We start from the raw sequence: 22,103 nt of genomic DNA, 5'->3' as shown, positions 1-22,103 counted from the left end.
TGTTGCATCTTATTTTGACAGTTGGTTGTTTTATAAATAGTTTAGCATTAGCATTTTCTGCACAATATGTTTTTGAAATGTACAATTTATATTTACACTCTAAATCTTAATGTGATATCTGACTGTTTTGTAAATAATTGTACAAAAAATGTTATGGATAAGACGCGGATTGAGGAGCGGTCCAGTATCTGACTGAACCCAGCATGAAATAATCAGAAGCAGTTCCAAAAAGAAAACACATTTATTTTTCTCCCTTTGTGCTATACATGAAATACTAAATAATTAGAGTTCTGGTGAGGTGAAAAGGCGGCGCGCTCTCTCAGCGTCTCAACAGTCGGAGTCCGAATGTTCAGGACTCAGGACCCCCCCCCCCCCCCCCCAGGTGCAGAGGTCCTCATGGGAATGCCCAGCAACCAACCTGCACCACCCCACATCACCAAAGACGAACACCCAGAAGTGTGTGAGGCTGGGGTTAGGGGACAGGGAAATAAAACCAACAAAATAAAACGACCCATTCCGCCAACAAAAATTAAATAACTATAAACAATAAAAAAAAAAACACGCTTACCTGAGTCCAAACGAACTCCGACCAGCCAGCCTGTTCACCCCACCAGAACTACCTCAAGTGCTATACACAAAACCTGGTTTACAGAAACTCCCATTTATATCCCACAAAAATGTCCATAAAACACCTGGAGCCATATTATGATGCTGTCTCCTGACGCTCGTTTGACCGGGGCAATATGGCTGAGGAGCTAGAGGTCCCGTCGGAGGAGTCTCAGAGGAACGAAGAAGAGGCGGTCCGGACTTATGTCGGGGAAAACCCCAAGACAAAACACCCCGCTCGGACGCTCGCCCTCTCTCTCGTCCACTCTCCTTAATCCGATCGTCTAGACGAATAACCAAGGATATTAACTCATCTAAATCCTTCGGTTCGTCACGGACGGCTAGCTCATCTTTCAGGGAGTCATTCAACCCATCTACAAACACCCCCCTCAAAGCAGCAGCATTCCAACCAGACTGAGCGGAAAAGATTCGAAAATTCACAGAATAATCAGCTGCGCTTCGTCGCCCCTGTCGGAGGATCAGCAATCGTTGAACCACGGTAGTTGTTTTCACCGGATGATCAAAAACCAAACGAAGTTCATGGGAAAATTCGGCAAAGGATTCTAGCAGTGATGATTTATTGGTCCACAACGGCGTGACCCACGCCAGGGCGTCACCTCGCAACAGATTAACAACATATGCGACTCGGCTACTCTCAGAGGAGAAAGACGCCGGTCGCTGAGCAAAAACCAAAGAACACTGCATCAAAAACGGCACACAAGCCTCCACATTTCCCGAATAGGGCTCCGGATGACATATAACCCGTTCAGGAGCCGAATCTCCGGACGGCGAATTTATCTGCACCGGGCTCGATGGAACCGGAGCTGCAACCACAGGAAGCGGAACAGCCTGAGCTACAAGCTCCGTAACACGGGCGTCTGTCTGTTTAATTTGAATCGAAAGGTGCTGCACTTGCTCCCAAATCATCTCCAGGTGCTTCTGGACTTTCTCCTGAAATGGAACTGCTTCTGCCGCTGGGTCCATATTGGTTTGTCCGGAGAATTCTGTTATGGATAAGACGTGGATTGAGGAGCGGTCCAGTATCTGACTGAACCCAACATGAAATAATCAGAAGCAGTTCCAAAAAGAAAACACATTTATTTTTCTCCCTTTGTGCTATACATGAAATACTAAATAATTAGAGTTCTGGTGAGGTGAAAAGGCGGCGCGCTCTCTCAACATCTCAACAGTCGGAGTCCGAACGTTCAGGACTCAGGAGTTCCGCCAACACCCCCCCCCCCCAGGTGAGTTTCCCAGACTGTACTCTGCGAAGGAGGAACAGAGATGAGATTATTCAACACTTATTACTACGAAATATTGTTTAGAGGCAAACTTATCAGCTACACGTTTAGGTCTGGTTTCAAACTTAGTTCAAAGAGGCTGCTGCTCACAGCTAGTGGAGGATCATTAATCCGCACGCCACTGCCGTGAGGAGCACACCAAACAATTTCCACCAATAATTACTTATAGCTGCGTATAAATGGCAATTTACATTCACGGATAAACTTTTCAGAATATTCACCTCTGTCGTGTGCTGACAACGTTTGCCTCTCACCCTCGTCCTCCTTCACAGGCACGATGTCAGACTCTGAAACGGCCCTCAGCGTCCCCACACGGTCGTCACAAGGTCGTATTCTCCGGCAATCTTATCCAACTCACTGCTGGTTTAAATGTAGTTCTTCATCACTACATTGGTACCAGCTGGAAGTCCTCAGATCTGCATGTGAATATCACAGGTGTCGTGGATTGTCCTGATAGAGAGCCGCACGAGAATGCAACAGGTGCAGCCAATCATCGTAACAGAGGAGAGAGACTCTTCTGCAGCACATTTTCCTCACAGAACAGCCCCAAATCACCTGGGAAGGAAAATAAACACAAAACAACCCAACCTTGTCCAGCTAAACCCCCCCCCAACACAACAAAAAATGCCTGAAACATTTCCTGCATTTGTGTAAATAGTTGTATTTAACTTTGTTTTTTTGCTACATTTGTACATATGTTTTTGAAATTTACAATTTATATTTACATTTTAAGTTATGAAAATGGTTCGTTAAACAAGTTTGTGGTTTTTTGCAGTCAAAAAAAACTTTTTTCTACTTCGATTTTGTGTTTTTTGTGTGATTTTAGGTTCACTGTGTTAATACAGTAGGTCAGAATGAATGAGAAACTGTAAAGTCACACAGGTGAAGTTGTGCAAAAAAAAAAAAAAAAAGACACCAAACAAGGCCAGGTAAACACTTTTTAAAGGTAAATTATAAAGGTAAAACCAAAAGTAGTCAAAAATAGCCAATTATACCCTGGACTCCAGAGGGTTAACCTCCAACACACTCTTAATATACTCTTCCTTTAAAATGACCCCAACACCATTTATCTTCCAATCCTCACCATGATACAACAACTTGAACTCTCCTCTGATGCTCCTGCTCTTACATCTCTTCCACTTGGTCTCTTGCACACACAATATGTCTACCTTTCTTCTATCATGTCAGCCAGCTCTGTTCCTTTACCAGACATACTGCCAACATTTAAAGTCCCGACTCTCACTTCCACCTTTCTAGTTTTCCTCTTCTCCTGTTGTCTCTGGACACATTTTCCTCCTGTTCATCTTCACCCAACAGTAGCCCAATTTCCACTGGCACCTTGAGAAACAACTGTACCAGTGGTGGTCGTTGTTAATGTGGGCCTCAAAAGATCTGGTATGGAAATTCGATTTGTACTGTGCATGGTTGGGTTGGCTTGTTTTACGCCGGATGCCTACTCAGAATCCTACTCATTTATCCGGGCTTGGGATCTGCTAAATGAGTGTACTGGCTGCACATCCCATGTGGCTGAGTTCATACAGACATCTGCCAGATACTGCCATTAAAAAAAAATAAAAATTCATGAACTCTTTTCCAGGATGTGCACCCCCCCCCCCCCCCCTTCCCTGCAGAGCTTTTTTTTTTTTTTTTTTTTTTTTTTTTTTTTTTTGCGGCTTTCAACTGTTCATCCAATGAACATTTATGCATAGAGGGAAGACATAAAACGTTAAGCTGGAAATGATGAGCGATTTTATTTTTCATCTATTTTTAATAATACAATTTCTTTCTTATGTTACACTACTTTTGTGAGCCAAAATCTTTGATGAACCCATGTCTAGCACCAAAACAGTTCATCCACATGGATAAATATGTATTTTCAGGAAAAATTTGGGAAATTTTCTAAAACTGCATTTCTTTTTTCAGATTTACATCCAAAATGTTTCTACATACACTGTTCTAGACAAATTTGTTGCCACACATTCAGACAGCTGACATTCTTCTGAACATTTTGATATGCAACACATGGGCACTGTACTAAAAACAAGTACCTTCAAAAGAGAATTGCTGAAAAAGAAAAAGAAAAAATACTGCCAGACCTTGCTGATCTGGATCATCTCTCACACACAGGATCACATCCAGTTTCCAGGTTTTATTTTTAACTCTTTTTGGTCCAATGGGTTAAAAAATATAAACCTTTGAGAATTATTTGTCCAAAAGAAATTGTTTTTTTTTCCCCATTTCATTCTCATTATTGTTGATTTAATCCAAATTTTAGAAAAATTCAGAGGAATTCAGAGGTTTCTCAAAGAGGAGTTAAAATATGTGAACAATGTTTTCAAGTGAGGTAAAGATTCAGATGCACAGATGCAAACCGAGGGTTAAAAAAAACTGAACTGAACTGCTCCTTTTCCTGTAATATGAGCGCTGCAGTGTCCACGTGTTTCCTTTGTGCTATACAAGTTTGAGGATGGGTGTAACTGTGTGATAAACCACACTGAGTGCAGATCAGTTAGTGAACAAACAGCAAAGATCAGCGCTGTTTAATGTCAGAGCTCAGACTGAAGTTCCTGTTCAGAGAAACTGAAACTGTTTGACATTGACAGCTGAAATGGCGCAGCAAGAAATTGAAATGGAGGAAATGTTGTGCTGTTCCATCTGTCTGGATCTCCTGAAGGATCCGGTGACTATTCCCTGTGGACACAACTACTGTAGGACCTGTATTCAAAGGCACTGGGATGTAGAAGATCAGAAGATAGTCCCCAGCTGTCCTCAGTGCAGACAGACCTTCATACCGAGGCCTGTCCTGGGGAAAAACACCATGTTAGCAGATTTAGTGGAGGAGCTGAAGAAGACTGGACTCCAAGCTGCTCCTGCTGATCCCTGCTATGCCGGACCTGAAGATGTGACCTGTGATTTGTGCACTGGGAGAAAACTGAAAGCCCTCAAGTCCTGTCTGGTGTGTTTGGCCTCTTATTGTGAGAAACACCTCCAGCCTCATTATGATGCAGCTTCTTTAAAGAGACACAAGCTGGTCGAACCCTCCAAGAAGCTTCAGGAGAACATCTGCTCTGCTCATGACGAGGTGATGAAGATGTTCTGCTGTACTGATCAGCAGTGTATCTGTTATCTCTGCTCTGTGGATCATCATAAAGACCACGACACAGTGTCAGCTGCAGCAGAAAGGACCGAGAGACAGAGAGAGCTGGAGGGGAGCCGACAACAAATCCAGCAGAGGATCCAGGTCAGAGACAAAGAGGTGAAGGTGCTTCAGCAGGAGGAGGAAGCCATCAATCAGTCTGCTGATAAAGCAGTGGAGGACAGTCAGGAGACCTTCAGTCAGATGATCCGTCTGATTGAGAAGAGAAGCTCTGATGTGAAGCAGCAGATCAGATCCCAGCAGAAAACTGAAGTGAGTCGAGTCAAAGAGCTTCAGGAGAAGCTGGAGCAGGAGATCACTGATCTGAGGAGCAAAGATGCTGATCTGGATCAGCTCTCACACACACAGGATCACATCCAGTTTCTACAAAATTACCCCTCAGTGCCACGTCTCAGTCAGTCTACAGACTCGTCCAGCATCAGAATCCGTCCTCTGAAGCACTTTGAGGACGTGACGGCGGCTGTGTCAAAGGTCAGAGAGGAACTACACAACATTCTGAGTGATGAATGGATGAAAATCTCACAGACCATCACTGAAGTGGACGTTTTACTGCCACAACCAGAACCAAAGACCAGAACTGAATTCTTAAAATATTCACATAAAATCACACTCGATCCAAATTCAGCAAACAAACATCTGATTTTATCTGAAGGAAACAGAAAAGCAACAAAAGTGAGACAGAATCAGTTTTATTCTGATCATCCAGACAGATTCACTGGATGGTCTCAGGTCCTGAGTGCAGAGAGTCTGACTGGACGTTGTTACTGGGAGGTGAAGTGGAGCGGAGATGTTTTTGTATCAGTCACATACAAGAACATTAAGAGAACAGGGGACACTGATGAATCTTTATTTGGATTCAATGACAAGTCTTGGACTTTAGGTCGTTTCTTCGGTAATTATCACTTCTATCATAACGGTGTTGAAACTGCAGTCTCTGTTCCTCGGTCGTCCACAGTCGGAGTGTATCTGGATCAGCGTGCAGGTGTTCTGTCCTTCTACAGCGTCTCTGACACCATGACTCTCCTCCACAGAGTCCAGACCACGTTCACTCAGCCGCTACATGCTGGATTTAGGATTTATTGTTTGGAATCCTCTGCTGAGATCTGTGAGCTCAAATAGATTGAAGTCTTTTCACAGATGGTTTTCTTGTTGTTTCCTCCCAGAGATCATCTGTCAATCACTGTATTTGAGCGGAGCTGTTACTTATTATATTTTCTGTTGATATTTGTTTGCACCAAGAAAAAAATCAGTGTTTTTAAACCCACCGTGACACGTTTCATATCAAAATGTAAACGTATTATTTTGCAAAGAGCCACCTGGTTGAATTGACATATTGTTGTGGAAACAGAGGTTATGTTTTGAAACCCAAATTTGAAACCCCGTGGGATGGATGCAGAAGCAGACATATTCCTTCGCTCTCTCTCAACCAGGGTTGTCCAATGTGGGGTCCGTGGGCCATATTTTCCCTGCACTCCCTTTAGTGCAGTGGATAACTGAAAAGAAAAAAAAATAATCTTTCAAATGGTGATGCAAGCACCAAATTTGGCACACGTGTAACCACACCAGCCCAGGACCTCCACATCCAGCATGTTCACCTCCAAGATCGTCTGAGACCAGCCACTCGGACAGCTGCTGGAACAATCGGTTTGCATAACCAAAGAATTTCTGCACAAACTGTCAGAAACTGTCTCAGGGAAGCTCATCTGCATACTCGTCGTCCTCATCGGGGTCTCGACCTGACTCCAGTTCGTCGTCGTAACCGACTTGAGTGGGCAAATGCTCACATTCGCTGGCATTTGGCATGTTGGAGAGGTGTTCTCTTCACGGATGATGCGAAGGAGATGTGTTGCACTGCATGAGGCAAATGGTGGTCACACCAGATACTGACTGGTATCCCCCCCCAATAAAACAAACTGCACCTTTCAGAGTGGCCTTTTATTGTGGGCAGTCTAAGGCACACCTGTGCACTAATCATGGTGTCTAATCAGCATCTTGATATGGCACACCTGTGAGGTGGGATGGATTATCTCAGCAAAGGAGAAGTGCTCACTATCACAGATTTAGACTGGTTTGTGAACAATATTTGAGGGAAATGGTGATATTGTGTATGTGGAAAAAGTTTTAGATCTTTGAGTTCATCTCATACAAAATGGGAGCAAAATCAAAAGTGTTGCGTTTATATTTTTGTTGAGTATATTTTTGGTAAAAATATTAAAAATAACAGTAAAGCCCCCATCACACTTAGCAAGAATGTGCAGGAACCAGGTCGACACGACAAATATGGTCATAATCCGGACGCATCCAGACTGCCTCATGCACACCTGCAGGATGCAGCCCAAACATATTTCAGACAACAGTCAGATGACGCAGACTGCTATCAGACGCCACCAACAGTGGAGCTGTAACTCACTCACTCACTCACACAATCAAATCTTCACTCGTCCTCATGTTCTCAGTGCTAAACTGACCTCTCATTGGGAGGAAGGTGTGCTGGCAGGCGTGTGTGTGTCTCACATGGTGGACTGCACGCATGCACGTGCGTAGAACAAGTTATCCAAACAGCATGCGAGTGTGTGGCCAGATTAAATGTTCACTCACCTGCATGTATGTGTGTTCATAACGGCTGTGCCAGCCGCTGTGTGTGCACACGTGGGGCGCACACGCGAGCACAGGTGCTGTCTATCCATAGAGTGCACAAAAAGGCTGACAACTGTCATTGATCACCTGCTGTTGTACAGTCTGGTGAAAAATCCCTTTAGGTATTTGATCAGTATATACAGTTGTATGTAAAAGTTTGGGCCCCCCTGATGATTTCCATGATTTTCCTTTATAAATCATTGACTGTTTGGATCAGCAATTTCAGTTAAATATATCATATAGCAGACAAACACAGTGATATTTGAGAAGTGAAATGAAGTTTGTAGGATTTACAGAAAGTGTACAATAATTCCTTAAACAAAATTAGGCAGGTGCATAAATTTGTGCACCCCAACAGGAAAAAATACATCATCATTTAGTAGATCTTCTTTTTGCAGAATTAACAGCCTCTAAACACTTCCAATCAGAGTCTGGATTCTGGTTGAAGGTATTTTGGACCATTCTTCTTTACAAAACATCTCAGGTTTGTCGGTTTCTGAGCATGGACAGCCCACTTAAAATCACATCACAGATATTCAATAATATTCAGGTCTGGGGACTGAGATGGCCATTCCAGAACATTGTACTTGTTCCTCTGCATGAATGCCTTAGTAGATTTTGAGCAGTGTTTAGGGTTGTTGTCTTGTCTTGCATGAAAAATCATCTCGCACACTGTAAAGCACATTTTACAACATGAAATGAATGTTGTAAAGAGAGAATGTGGAGAGAATGTGCGTAAACATGTGCACATTCTCTCCACATGCAAAAATTTTTGCAATGACACTTCCAGGGCTCCGTAAAAATGCCTGTTTTTACAAATAAAAAAATGGAATATTTTACAAAAGCACATTTAAACACCAACACACGACAGACGTTACATTAACGTGTTGGTTTACATAATGAATGACTGAACCAATCAGTGTTTAGCAGAGGCATGTTTACCCAGAATCCTTTGCGATCTGTCTCTTTGTTACAAAACGTCAGAATAAGTGCATTATTCAACATTAAAATATATATGTTATATTTTAACTTTGTACAAATGACAGAATTGACATTAATGGAGTTATTCTATCGGTATTAATGTTATTTATAAATCAACACCATAACTCAATATGACTTTATTTTTCAAGACCTCCACATGACCGGAGCTTTGTCATTGATAGAGAGCTGGCTTTACGGCTGCTCTCAGGGTGCCTCTGTGTTGGGAAGGCTGTAATAAACAAGAGCTAGTACTGTGCCTGTGGTCTTCCTTTTGCTCACTACGTTCCTCACAGTAGAAACTGACAGCTGAAATCACTGAGACAGCTTTTTGTATCCTTCCCCTAAACCATGATCTTGAACAATCTTTGTTTTCAGGCCAGGAAATATGATCATGTCACACCATTGTTGAAGAAATATCGTATTTCCTTTAAAATTGCCCTTCTTACGTATAAATGCCTGAACAGGCTAGCACCACCTTACTTAAGAGATCTTATTGAAGTGTACAGCCCACAGCGTACCCTACGATCCAGTAGCCAGCTCAACCTGAAGGTTCCTAGATGTCAAACTCAGGTTGGGACTCGAGCTTTCACACACGCTGCGCCACATGTGTGGAACTCTCTACCCAGTGACATTAAAACCCTAAATTTGGACAATTTTAAGAGACAATTAAAGTTATATTATTTTAAACAAGCATTTTAAGCTAATATTATATTTTATCATTTTAGTTATATATGTGTTTTAATGTTATTTTTATTTATTGTACTGTAAGTGCATTGAGATGTTTATTATTATGCACAAAACAAATAAACTGTTAAACTGTCATTTGAGAGTTGTTTAGAGGCTCCCATGTTGGCACTCATTAGAAGAGATGCAAAGAGGGGAAACATTTGCAAATGGCCACCTTAAATACCCTTTCTCGTGATTGGATTCACCTGTGTTAGGAGTTCAAGGGACAATGAGCTTACCAAACCAATTTTGTGTTCCAATAATTAGTGCTAAATGTATTCAAATCAATAAAATGACAAGGGTGCCCAAATTCATGCACCTGCCTAATTTTGTTTAAAGAATTATTGCACACTTTCTGTAAATCCTATAAACTTCATTTCACTTCTCAAACATAACTGTGTTTGTCTGCTATATGATATATTTAACTGAAATTGCTGATCCAAACAACCAATGATTTATCAAGGAAAATCATGAAAATTATCAGGGGTGCCCAAACTTTACATACAGCTGTACTTGCATTGCTAGATTTTATTCGTACAGCTGGACTCCATAACTGCTGCTGAACTGTACTTACAGTGTGCCAACTTTCCCCATGTGTGCAACATTCTTCAGATGCAGCCAGCAACTTTTGTCTTTTATCTTTTTTAAACTCTTTTTTTTGTGGTTACTTCAGTTGACAAGCATCTTAACACAACTGTAGTTGGATTATCGGTGTGAGACGGCACTTCACATGGGATTTATTTATGACAGAGGTGGATTATGCATTTGTCAGATGATCAACGTTGCCAGCACACAGCACAGCTGGGTGAAAGGGACTTCACTGGCTGTCTGCACTGCGTTGTGGAACGTGGAGTACCAGAGGTGAGTTACGTGTGTATTTATGTTGGCATGGGCTGGGGAAACATTTCCACATCATACCTGCTACAGACGTAGGAGGTGAACATATAATAATACGTGCATTATGCCGTCCAGCTGTGTTCCAGGGTGCTGCACTGAGCCACTGATGTGTGCACAGTGCCACATACATGTTATTACATGTCAACATTTCCTTTGCCCTCCCTGGCCAGGGTCCAGTGGTGGTGGACAAACGTGGCACAACATGCACAGGCTTTGCTGTGACCGATCGATCTCAGAGTTCAATCAACCGCAGTCGGATAATTTCAGATGCTGTTTTGATGCCGTCAGAATTTGTAGACTATGATCAGATGACGCAAAAACTGCACATAGACCGCCGTCAGATGTGCCTCCCATCTTGATGGCACCAAGAGTGTTCTGAACATGTGCAACACACTTGGGACACCTGAGTGAATGGGACCAAATATGTAGATGCTCACAGACATCTACATATTTGGTCCGTAGGTCTTTAGATTGCACCTCAATACTTCCCGATTGAGGCCGGATGTGTCATTCTGACGGCATTCGGCCTCAATCAGCATATGTGTGGTTGCTGCATCACATGGAAGGAAAACGAGACTGACAAAAACAAAAGCGTGATTTGTAAAAAAAAAAAAAACAGGTAGTCTCACACTGACACACTGTGCTATCTGCAACAATACTGCCATAGAATTGCGATCACGAGTTACATATAGACAAGTGTTGGATAATAATCCGATAATTATCGAAGATAACATTTTCATTATCTGATTATCTTTTAAGATAACTTAAAAAAAACATTATTGGACCAATTATCTTGAGATTAATTTTTGTCTGATAACTTTTAAACCGATAAACAAAATAAACAAAGCTAAACAGCGACAAGCATTTTTAAAATTAGTTCAGCACCCACCTGTTAAACGTTTTGTACCAGATGCACAGTTATAACCTTTGCAAACAGAAGAGAACTGCTTGTATAAAAAGCATCTCAATACTCTGCAGACAAAGGAAAAACAACCCCAAAAAGAAAAAAAAAAGCATTTCCTTTAACACCATACTGATATGCTGGCAATATGACTCAAGTCATCCAGAGGCATACATCTTTAACTTATGGTTCAAATTTTAACCAAACTAATTTTGGACAAGTTATTTAAAATTACTGTCATGTCTGACGTTGTATAAAGTAAAAATATCAGATATATGTTTTAGTTTTAAAGTAATGTTAATTTTTAAAGTTTTGTGAGCACATGCTCTGCCCCGCAGTGCATTATGGGTAGGATGATGTAATCTCAGTACGTCACGACAGGACAAATGCATTTCAGACACTCTGTTCAGGCTCCACGGACAACAGCATTAAACTCTAGTGCCTAAAACTCTCTTGAATATATTCTCTGCGTTTATAGACGTTGATTTTTTTAATTGCATTTGTTAAATTCCACGCATTTTAAATGTGAACAGACAGGGATTATCTAGAATTTGTTTTGAAAGCCTCTACTGCCATCTAGCATCTACTGGCCAGTAGTGTTCATGGCAGTGTCTGGGGACCCAGTTATGTTCTTCTCTCTGCTCTGGTGATTGTGATGCTTTATTTCTGTTTTTTCTGTTTTTTTCTTTTAAATGAATGAAATAAATATTAAAGAAAGAAAGAAAGATGATTGTCAAATCAAATTTTTGCTTTGCAAATGGCTTTTTTTTTACAAATGAAGTTTAAAAACAACTGCATAATAATAATAATAAAATAATAATAATAACATTATTACAAGACAGCTCTGCAGTGTTTGCACAGGTAAAGTGTGAACGGTTGGATGCTGCTTGTAGCTTTCAGCAGCAAGAAACCCTCACGACGGCCGACCACAATAATATATCAAACAGGTTTGATTCTTATTCGACCATACGATCAGCGATCAGGAGGTGGTCGTCAAGATGTTGACCGCAGCTTGATACTCCATGAACACTACACGATGCAGGACGCACGATTAACCTGAAACTTGGTCCAAAAAATTCCTGCATGAAAAATCATCTCGCACAGTGTAAACTATGTTTTACAACATCAAATGAATGTTGTAAAGAAAGAATGCAAAAAAAATGGAAAAAAAACATGCAAAAAAATTTGCGATGACACTTCCAGAGCTCCTTAAAAATGCCTTTTTTTTACAAATAAAAAAATGGAATATTTTACAAAAGCACATTTAAACACCAACACACAACAGACATCACATTAACGTGTTGGTTTACATAATGAATGACTGAACCAATCAGTGTTTAGCAGAGGCACCTTTACCCAGAATCATTTGCGATCTGTCTCTTTGTTACAAAACCCCAGAATTAGTGCATTATTTAACATTAAAAGATATATGTTATATTTTAACTTTGTACAAATGACAGAATTGACATTAATGGAGTTATTCTATCGGTATTAATGTTATTTATAAATCAAAACCATAAGTCAATATGACTTTATTTTTCAAGACCTCTGCATGACCGGACCTTTATAATTGATACAGGGCTGGTTTTATGGCTGCTCTCAGAGTGCCTCTATGCTGGGAGGGCTGTAATAAACAAGAGCTTCCAGCAGTGGTGGAATGTTGAAAGAAAAAAGTGTGGTCTCATTGTTTGAGCCTTGGGGTGCCTCTGTCTGTGCTCAGAGCGCTGTAGAGCTTCCAGCAGGGGCAGACTGTTGAAAGAAAAAAGTATGGTCTTATTGTTTGGGTCTGTTGTTATTTTTAATATTATTAAAAGCTATTAAATTTGTTTTACTAGTAGTTGTAAATGTGCCAGAGATAATATTAGAATTTATCTGTTATCGGTTATCTGTAACTTCCGATAAATTTTTGGGTGGTTTATTGTTTTATCTTTATCGAAGATAACTTTTCAGTTATCTGATTATCTGTTTTATATATATATACGAGGTCTGTTAGAAAAGTATCCGACCTTATTTTTTTCAGAAACTATATGGATTTGAATCACGTGTGATTGCATCAGCCAAGCTTGAACCCTCATGCGCATGCGTGAGTTTTTTCAGGGATGCGCCACCATGCCGCTCTTGATGCGGCACAAAACCACCTCGGTGTTGGTCTCTCAGGTGGCTTTCAGACGGATTCCGGTTGCTTTTCTGTCGTGTGAATATCCGAGAAATTGAGCTTGAGCTGGAGAAGCCCCAACATGTCCTGTGAGGCTTCATCATGGCGTTTCTTTGCGCCGAGCGGCTGCACCACGACGCGCCGAACTCCTTCGCACGTCTGTATTAATGTACCGAAAAAGTGCTGATATCCACGTTTTTTCACAATTCCTGTGCTAGTCAGAGGACATACCGGATCAAGACAGCGTCCAGTTTAGAAATGAACGGCACATTTCACTGTTACAGGAGTTTTTCTCATGGAAAGAGGAATAAAGGTGGAGGAATTCCGCGCGTCGCAGCGGAGCTGCATGGCGAAAAGAAACGCCGTGATGAAGCCTCACAGGACATGTTCTGGCATGTCCAGCTCAATGCACAATCACAATCGGATATTCACACGACTGGAAAGCAACCGGAATCCATCTGAAATCCACCTTTAAGCCATCCTGTGAGACCAACACCGAGGTGGTTTTGTGAACGACTCGGTGGCGCGTCCGTTGGCTTCTTTTTCCATGAAAAAAAAACTCCTGTAACGGTGGAATGTACCGGAAAAAGTGTTGATGTCCACATCTTCTGCCTTTTTGTGAAAGTCAGACGAGGTCCCGGATCAACAAAGCTTTCACATTGGAAATGATCTGGTTGTTTGTGCAGCGTGTCAGCCTGTCCATCGGCGCTGGGAGCGCGCTGCGCTCTCAGCAGTTGTGTGCCGTCCTTAAAAGGTCAGTAACACTCCTTAATCTGTTTAATCCCCATAAAATCGTCCCTGAAAGCCATATTAATTTTTCGAACGGTGTCCACCTGGAGGTCTCTTACAGTTTCTGGAAAAAAATTGATGCAGCAAAGATCCAAATCGTTCAGACATTTATTTGCAATAAAAAATAGACGAGAGGGATGGACCACACCTCACTCAAAGCCTGCTCACAGGCGAATGAAGCAACCAACAGGCATGAAAAAACTCACGCATGCGCACGAGGGTTCAAGCTTGGCTGACACAATCACACGTGATTCAAATCCATATGGTTTTTGAAAAAAATAATAAGGTCAGATACTTTTCTAACAGACCTCGTATATATATATATATATATATATATATATATATATATATATATATATATATATATATATATATATATATATATATATATATATATATATATATATATATATATATATATATATATATATATATATATTAGTTACATTTATAAACAATGTAGGTTAGAAATTGCAAGTTTTACTGTTACAGTGCTATCAACAGTTAAATATGAGGTCAAGAAAGAGGTCTTTATTTTACTTTTTATAAAACAAGTATTTATTTTCATTGAAGTCAAGAAAGGGTGACTATAAAGTGAGTTTTGGTAAAACAGGTATTATTGTCATGTTCAGGTGGCAGAGGGTTGTTGTCAGCAGCTGGGGAAAGTAACTAAAAAGTAACTAGTAATCTAACTTAGTTGCTTTTACAATTGAGTAATCTGGAGGTCTCTTACAGTTTCTGGAAAAAAATTGATGCAGCAAAGATCCAAATCGTTCAGACATTTATTTGCAATAAAAAATAGACGAGAGGGATGGACCACACCTCACTCAAAGCCTGCTCACAGGCGAATGAAGCAACCAACAAGCATGAAAAAACTCACGCATGCGCACGAGGGTTCAAGCTTGGCTGACGCAATCACACGTGATTCAAATCCATATGGTTTTTGAAAAAAATAATAAGGTCAGATACTTTTCTAACAGACCTCGTATATATATATATATATATATATATATATATATATATATATATATATATATATATATATATATATATATATATATAAGTTACATTTATAAACAATGTAGGTTAGAAATTGCAAGTTTTACTGTTACAGTGCTATCAACAGTTAAATATGAGGTCAAGAAAGAGGTCTTTATTTTACTTTTTATAAAACAAGTATTTATTTTCATTGAAGTCAAGAAAGGGTGACTATAAAGTGAGTTTTGGCAAAACAGGTATTATTGTCATGTTCAGGTGGCAGAGGGTTGTTGTCAGCAGCTGGGGAAAGTAACTAAAAAGTAACTAGTAATCTAACTTAGTTGCTTTTACAATTGAGTAATCAGTAATTGGATTACTTTTTCAAAGTAACTGTGGCAACACTGGAAACAAGTGTGTTACTTTGAAACATTTTGCAGCAGTGTTCTGAGTTCATCATCACATTTTTGCAGCACTGGTGAAATGTTTTTGCACCATCCCCAGCCACACATTCTATCATTCTTTAATTGCCGTGCAGTAAATGCCCGTCACACCGTGACAGATCAAAGAAACATATGAGGAACTGAAAGGAATTTTGGTATATCTGTTTGTGTTTGTTTTTGCCCTGTGAAAGTCATTTTCTCATCCCTAATTGCATTCCTTGTCAGCTGCTCTCCATTGAGTTTGTTGGAATGTTTTGTGAATGTTCATACCTTTGAGAACTTTCCTTTTGGTTGTACATTTATTTGTTAACCATTTTGTCTTCTACTTTCATGTTAGTTCTAAGATACTCATGCATTCATATCCTGTGGTTGCTTGATGCTTCAGACTGGGCTTCTGGTTGGCCAAAGCTCTTGTGTGAGTTGTGAATTCAGAACCAGGGGAGAGAGGACAGTTCCTGATGTAGCAACATGCAGCTTGGCTATTCACTGAGCCAAGACCGAAGAAAATCACACTGCAGTTGTGTGTATTTAAATGTTTTTTATGTCAGAATGCACCCAGCAGATTCTCTTGGCGAGAAGGTGCTGCAGAGTTGTTTGCTGTCATCACTGCTGCAGTCACACTGAATGCTGGTACAGAGAGAAGACATTGTCAGCGCATGAACCATAGTGAGGAAGTGTGATGTCATGATCCCTGAGCTGCTGTCATCTGGCTCCCTTATATATATTAAAATGGCAAAAATCCGTCTGCTGAATGCAACTATCTATGTTCCCGGTGGAAATGTGGCGTCATTCATCCATCAGAGCCCCAAATCCATTAGACAACAGTGGGCTAAATGACATTTGACAAATATTTAAATACATAACTAATCAGTTTATTTCTGCGGCGGTGTTCTGAGTTCATCATCAGGTTTTTGCAGCACTGATGAAATATTTTGGCACCATCCCCAGCCATACATTCTATCATTTTTTAATTCTGGTTTTGCTTTCCTTTTCTCTTGTATAGTTTCCCAGTTGAAGGCTGCACCTGCGTGTTCTCCATGTTACAGTAGTGTTCAGAATAATAGTAGTGCTATGTGACTAAAAAGATTAATCCAGGTTTTGAGTATATTTCTTATTGTTACATGGGAAACAAGGTACCAGTAGATTCAGTAGATTCTCACAAATCCAACAAGACCAAGCATTCATGATATGCACACTCTTAAGGCTAAGAAATTGGTCTATTGGTAAAAGAAGTAGAAAAGGGGGTGTTCACAATAATAGTAGTGTGGCATTCATTCAGTGAGTTCGTCAATTTTGTGGAACAAACAGGTGTGAATCAGGTGTCCCCTATTTAAGGATAAAGCCAGCACCTGTTGAACATGCTTTTCTCTTTGAAAGCCTGAGGAAAATGGGACGTTCAAGACATTGTTCAGAAGAACAGCGTAGTTTGATTAAAAAGTTGATTGGAGAGGGGAAAACTTATATGCAGGTGCAAAACATTATAGGCTGTTCATCTACAATGATTTCCAATGCTTTAAAATGGACAAAAAAAACCAGAGACGCGTGGAAGAAAACGGAAAACAACTATCAAAATGGATAGAAGAATAACCAGAATGGCAAAGGCTCACCCATTGATCAGCTCCAGGATGATCAAAGACAGTCTGGAGTTACCTGTAAGTGCTGTGACAGAAGACGCCTGTATGAAGCTAATTTATTTGGAAGAATCCCCCGCAAAGTCCTTCTGTTAAATAAAAGACGTGCAGAAGAGGTTACAATTTGCCAAAGAACACATCAACTGGCCTAAAGAGAAATGGAGGAATATTTTGTGGACTGATGAGAGTAAAATTGTTCTTTTTGGGTCCAAGGGCCGCAGACAGTTTGTGAGACGACCCCCAAACTCTGAATTCAAGCTACAATTCACAGTGAAGACGGTGAAGCATGTTGGTGCAAGCATCATGATATGGGCATGTTTCTCCTACTATGGTGTTGGGCCTATATATCGCATACCAGGTATCATGGATCAGTTTGGATATGTCAAAATACTTGAAGAGGTCATGTTGCCTTATGCTGAAGAGGATATGCCCTTGAAATGGGTGTTTCAACAAGACAATGACCCCAAGCACACTAGTAAACAAGCAAAATCTTGGTTCCAAACCAACAAAATTAATGCCTCACAGATGTGAAGAAATCATGAAAAACTGTGGTTATACAACTAAACACTAGTTTAGTGATTCACAGGATTGATAAAAAAGCAGTTTGAACATAATAGTTTTGAGTTTGTAGCGTCAACAGCAGATGCTACTATTATTGTGAACACCCCCTTTTCTACTTCTTTTACTAATAGTCCAATTTCTTAGCCTTAAGAGTGTGCATATCATGAATGCTTGGTCTTGTTGGATTTGTGAGAATCTACTGAATCTACTGGTACCTTGTTTCCCATGTAACAATAAGAAATATACTCAAAACCTGGATTAATCTTTTTAGTCACATAGCACTACTATTATTCTGAACACTACTGTATGTGGAGTTGCGTCAGGAAGGTTGTGTGGCATAAAACTCATGCCAAACCAACGCAGATCCATCTCTGCTTTGCTGTAGTGATCCAGAAGGAAAAACACAAAGCTGAGAGAAATAATAATGTTAATATATAAAACATGATGTGTTGCCTCATAATGAAAAGGGGCAAAGCCTGTGAGATGGTTCAGGAACTCGAGGTTCTCAGGACCATTTACACAAACATGTCCCTCTCCATAAAAAAAAATTCCAAGCTCTCGCCAGCCTGTCACATCGTCACTGCTGACCATCAGTTCACCCTCTGAGGTCTATAGACGCGCCTGTGGGTCCAGCTCATGTTTCTCTTCATAAAACAGTGATGGAATGTCACAGACTTCATTCAACTAGTTCCTGAACGTACAGAGTGTCACCTCTAGTTTCAGTCTGTGTCCTTGTCGATCTTTTCCTCACAGCCAATCCTAGAATCCTTGATATGAAACATATGGACATTGTACTATAAACAAGTACCTTCAAAAGAGAATTACAGAAGTTATTGAACAAGCGAGAAAATACCTCAAAGGGTTAAAAATAAAAAACTTAGAAAATTATTTGTCCAAAATGAGTTTTAAGTGATTTTTAATTCTTCATTGTTTTTGTGTTTCTGTCAGGATCCGCCCGGCCCGAGGTTCATGTCTGGGTTTTCCCCTTATTTGGGTCTAGGCTTACGCTGAGGATTTTTACAGTTTTATTTTTCATGTCATTATACATTGTCAGTTAAGTCTTGGTTTGGTTCTGTTCGTTTCTTTACTTTGTTATCGATTTAATTCTCTGTTTATCATTTATTTGTGGTTTAGTCATTCTTTGCATTACCTGTATTCTGTGGTCTCTGATTTTGTTTTTGTTCATCATTTATTTCCTATTTAGTCAGTAGTTTGTTTTGTCATGTTTATTGTATTCACTGTCCTGTATCAGGTCCTCCTTAGTTTTAGTTATTATCATTAGTTTTCTGTTTGTGTGTGTGTGTGTGTGTGTGTGTGTGTGTTTGGGGGGGGGGTGTGTGTGCTGTGGTTACTGATGCTAAACTGAGTGTTGGTTGTTTGAAGGGGTTCTGTGTTTGTGTGTGTGTTTGTGGGGGGGGGGGGGTGTTCGGGGGGAAGTTTTGTGGGTGGGCCTTGCCATGGTTGCTGTTGCTACGCAACAGGTAAAAAACAGACATACTGTATGTAGTTGCCTAGCAACCATAAAACAGAACAGAACCATTGCAACAGGAGAAAATTAAAATTCAAAATAATTTCATTAATTTGAACTAAATTATCCTCAGACACAGGAGCATATCATCGACAAACCTGGACCGTCAGAGGCAACAAAATCATAAATGTCTGTGAAATTTCAGCTCACACCTGGGCAGTATCTCTCTCTCCCTCTCTCCCTCTCTCTCTCCCTCTCTCCATGTGTGTTATCCTCCAAACAGAATCTGTGCAAACGGATCAAACATTGTACGCGTTTGTTGCGCGTCTGAACTCGAACCGCTCAGTAACACATCGAGTGGTTGTTTTGCCTCCGCTGGCTGATGACGGTACTCGAGACAGCGGGATGCTGGAGAGGTCAGAAGACCCAAACACAAAGTGTCTCCATCAAACACGTCTCTCACTTTAAAGCAGAAGACAATTCCGATGCTCATCAGCGAGCACGTGAAGAGGCGCCGCTGATGAACCAATTCAGCAGCATCAGCCTCTGTTTCTGTGTGAAAGCAGCTGAGGTGTTCATACGTCTCTCTCTGGAGCCGGGACGCCGACCAGTCGCTCTCAGCGTGGTTAGAAACAATAACACTTCACCGTGGCTTCATTTCACCATGAGCGCTGTGTGCTGGGGACACATTAACATTCGCACGTTCAAAAAGGTGCACTCTTCACATACCTACTTACAGCCATATGATGGTTTTGTTTTCGCTGCGAGCAACACGTAGTTGACGTTCTTTGATTTCTTGCAGTACTCCTTCCTGCACTGATCTGAACACTTTAAAGAGTCTCTCAGAAGGAAGCGTTTTAAAGTTACAGTCAAATAAATAATCCTGTCTCGTGTCCGTCCGTGTGGTAACTGGTCGGTTTTCAGGAGGTGCAGGTTTGCAGGTGGAGTTTCGTGTTTGCTGGGGTTTCACGGTTTGAACTGTCAGCTGTTATCACCTGCTTCCTGAAGATATATCAAACATCGACTGGATGTCTTTGGCTCCATGAGGTCTCCTCGAAGGACATTTGGGTCCAGCTGGAAAGACTTTGTACCAAATGAGTGGTTACTTAGGGAGGCTAAGATGGGGAGGATTGTGTGCATTGTGAGAGTGTGTCAGCTGTAACATGTTGACCACATGGTGAGTTTTTCTGCATGCAGGTGTCTCATGTTACAGTAGCTGAAAGCAGCGACTTGACATTCATTTTCAATCACTGTGGGCATTTTGCAGCAGCTACAGACAACAGTCGCTATGCCGCAAGCTAGGTAGGACCAAAAATAGACCTGAAGTCTTTTACGCAAATGCTGAACGACATGACACAGTGACGACCAATCCGAATGAAAAGGCACCGTGACGTCGGCTGGTTTGTTTGTAAAACAAACCAAGATGGCAGAATATGCGCCGAAACAGCTTATTACAGCCGCCAAAGATGTAATAAAATCATTGGCGTTTATTTATTTATGTATTTGTCTGTCTGTTAGCAGGATTACGTGAAAACTACTTCACGGATTCTCACTAAATTTGCACCACAGATAGATATTAGGGCATGGAAGACTCTACTGAATTTTGGAGGTGACCCGGTGTCACTGACCAAATGGGTCCCCCTAAAAATCGGTCCGCCCTGCCTTCCCTGTGCATGCGTTATTTCTGAGCATCAGCAGCGATTCACGGATTATCGCCTTGTTTCTGCTTCAACCTGCACTCCAGTCATCATGTATCATGTATGTAGCGACAGATATCTGAAGCTTTAGTACAACAATCATTTCCACATAAATTTACATTATTTCATCATAAAAGTCAGGGGACCAATCAGAGTGCAATGGCAGCACATATGAGTTTGTCGACATGCTGGTGCTGTGCCTCTATCATTAGTTGTCAGTAACGACTCGCTGATTATTGCCTCGTTTCTGCTTAAAAATGCCTCATTTCTGCTTAAAACTAACTTTAGAATGATTTAAGGGGCTTTAATTTGTCATCTGATGGTTAACAATCACATTATTTCCTTTGATCACTCTGAGATCACTCAGAGTCGGTCTCTGACCCATGCACAGTGAAGGTGCAGTGAAGGCAGGGCGGACCAATTTTTAGTGGGGACCATTCCGTCGGCGATGTCAGAAACCTTGGATTGCTCTTGTTTCTGTATAAATCTAGCATGTTTCTCATGTTTTGTAAAAGTTAGGTTCAGAAGTGCTTATTTCTTGCTAACAACACTGTTACTGTAACCAGACAACACATCTGAAGTGATACAAGACATCCTACATTTGTAGCTAATGTGACCATAGCTTCAGTGTTGAAGACCCCAGTGGCTGGCAGAAGCCAAGGACATGTTTACTTTTCAGCTGGATGGTTACTTTTCAGCTGGATGGTTACTTTACAGACATGATAGTGGACCAGTTGTCTTCCTGGATGTTTGCTATCCAGGAACCGGCAGACTGTGGTGAATGTGGTGACCGGTGCATGCTGGAACATGTGACTTTCTTGAAACCTTGGCATCATATTGATTGTTTAACCTCTGAATGTCCATTCATAGCAAAAAGAAATGAATAACAGCTTTGTTGTTCCATGACCTTTAGAGGATACTGTTGATATAACATGCAACTCATAAGTCAACGAATCGTTCAGTGAAAGTGGAAAAAGACATGACGACCAATCGATTATACGCTCTTTGGCCACATCATTAGGCATGCCTGTTCATTACAACAAATATCTGATCAGGATGAAAGAAATATATTTAAATACAAGGGTTGAATGAAAAGTATTGCCTCCAACAAAATGACTTGTGACTGGATGACAATATTTTAGGGCCCATTCACACATAGTGCGAATTTTGTTGATTTG

General features: G+C 40.8%; 2 protein-coding genes across 2 annotated transcripts in view; both read left to right on the top strand.

Moving 5' to 3' along the window:
* Positions 1–22,103, top strand: part of LOC117521373 (receptor-type tyrosine-protein phosphatase N2-like) — a 742,548-nt gene that overhangs the window by 371,376 nt on the left and 349,069 nt on the right. The window lies entirely within an intron of this gene.
* LOC117521371 (tripartite motif-containing protein 16-like) lies at positions 4,501–6,230 on the top strand. The gene has a single exon (XM_034182664.1). The coding sequence runs from the start codon at positions 4,516–4,518 to the stop codon at positions 6,181–6,183; it is 1,668 nt and encodes a 555-aa protein (XP_034038555.1). The 5' UTR covers positions 4,501–4,515; the 3' UTR covers positions 6,184–6,230.

This window comes from Thalassophryne amazonica, chromosome 12 (assembly GCF_902500255.1).
Source record: "Thalassophryne amazonica chromosome 12, fThaAma1.1, whole genome shotgun sequence".
Taxonomy (NCBI): domain Eukaryota; kingdom Metazoa; phylum Chordata; class Actinopteri; order Batrachoidiformes; family Batrachoididae; genus Thalassophryne; species Thalassophryne amazonica.
Note: the sequence above shows the minus strand (reverse complement) of the source record. Positions and strands in the feature narration are given on the sequence as shown.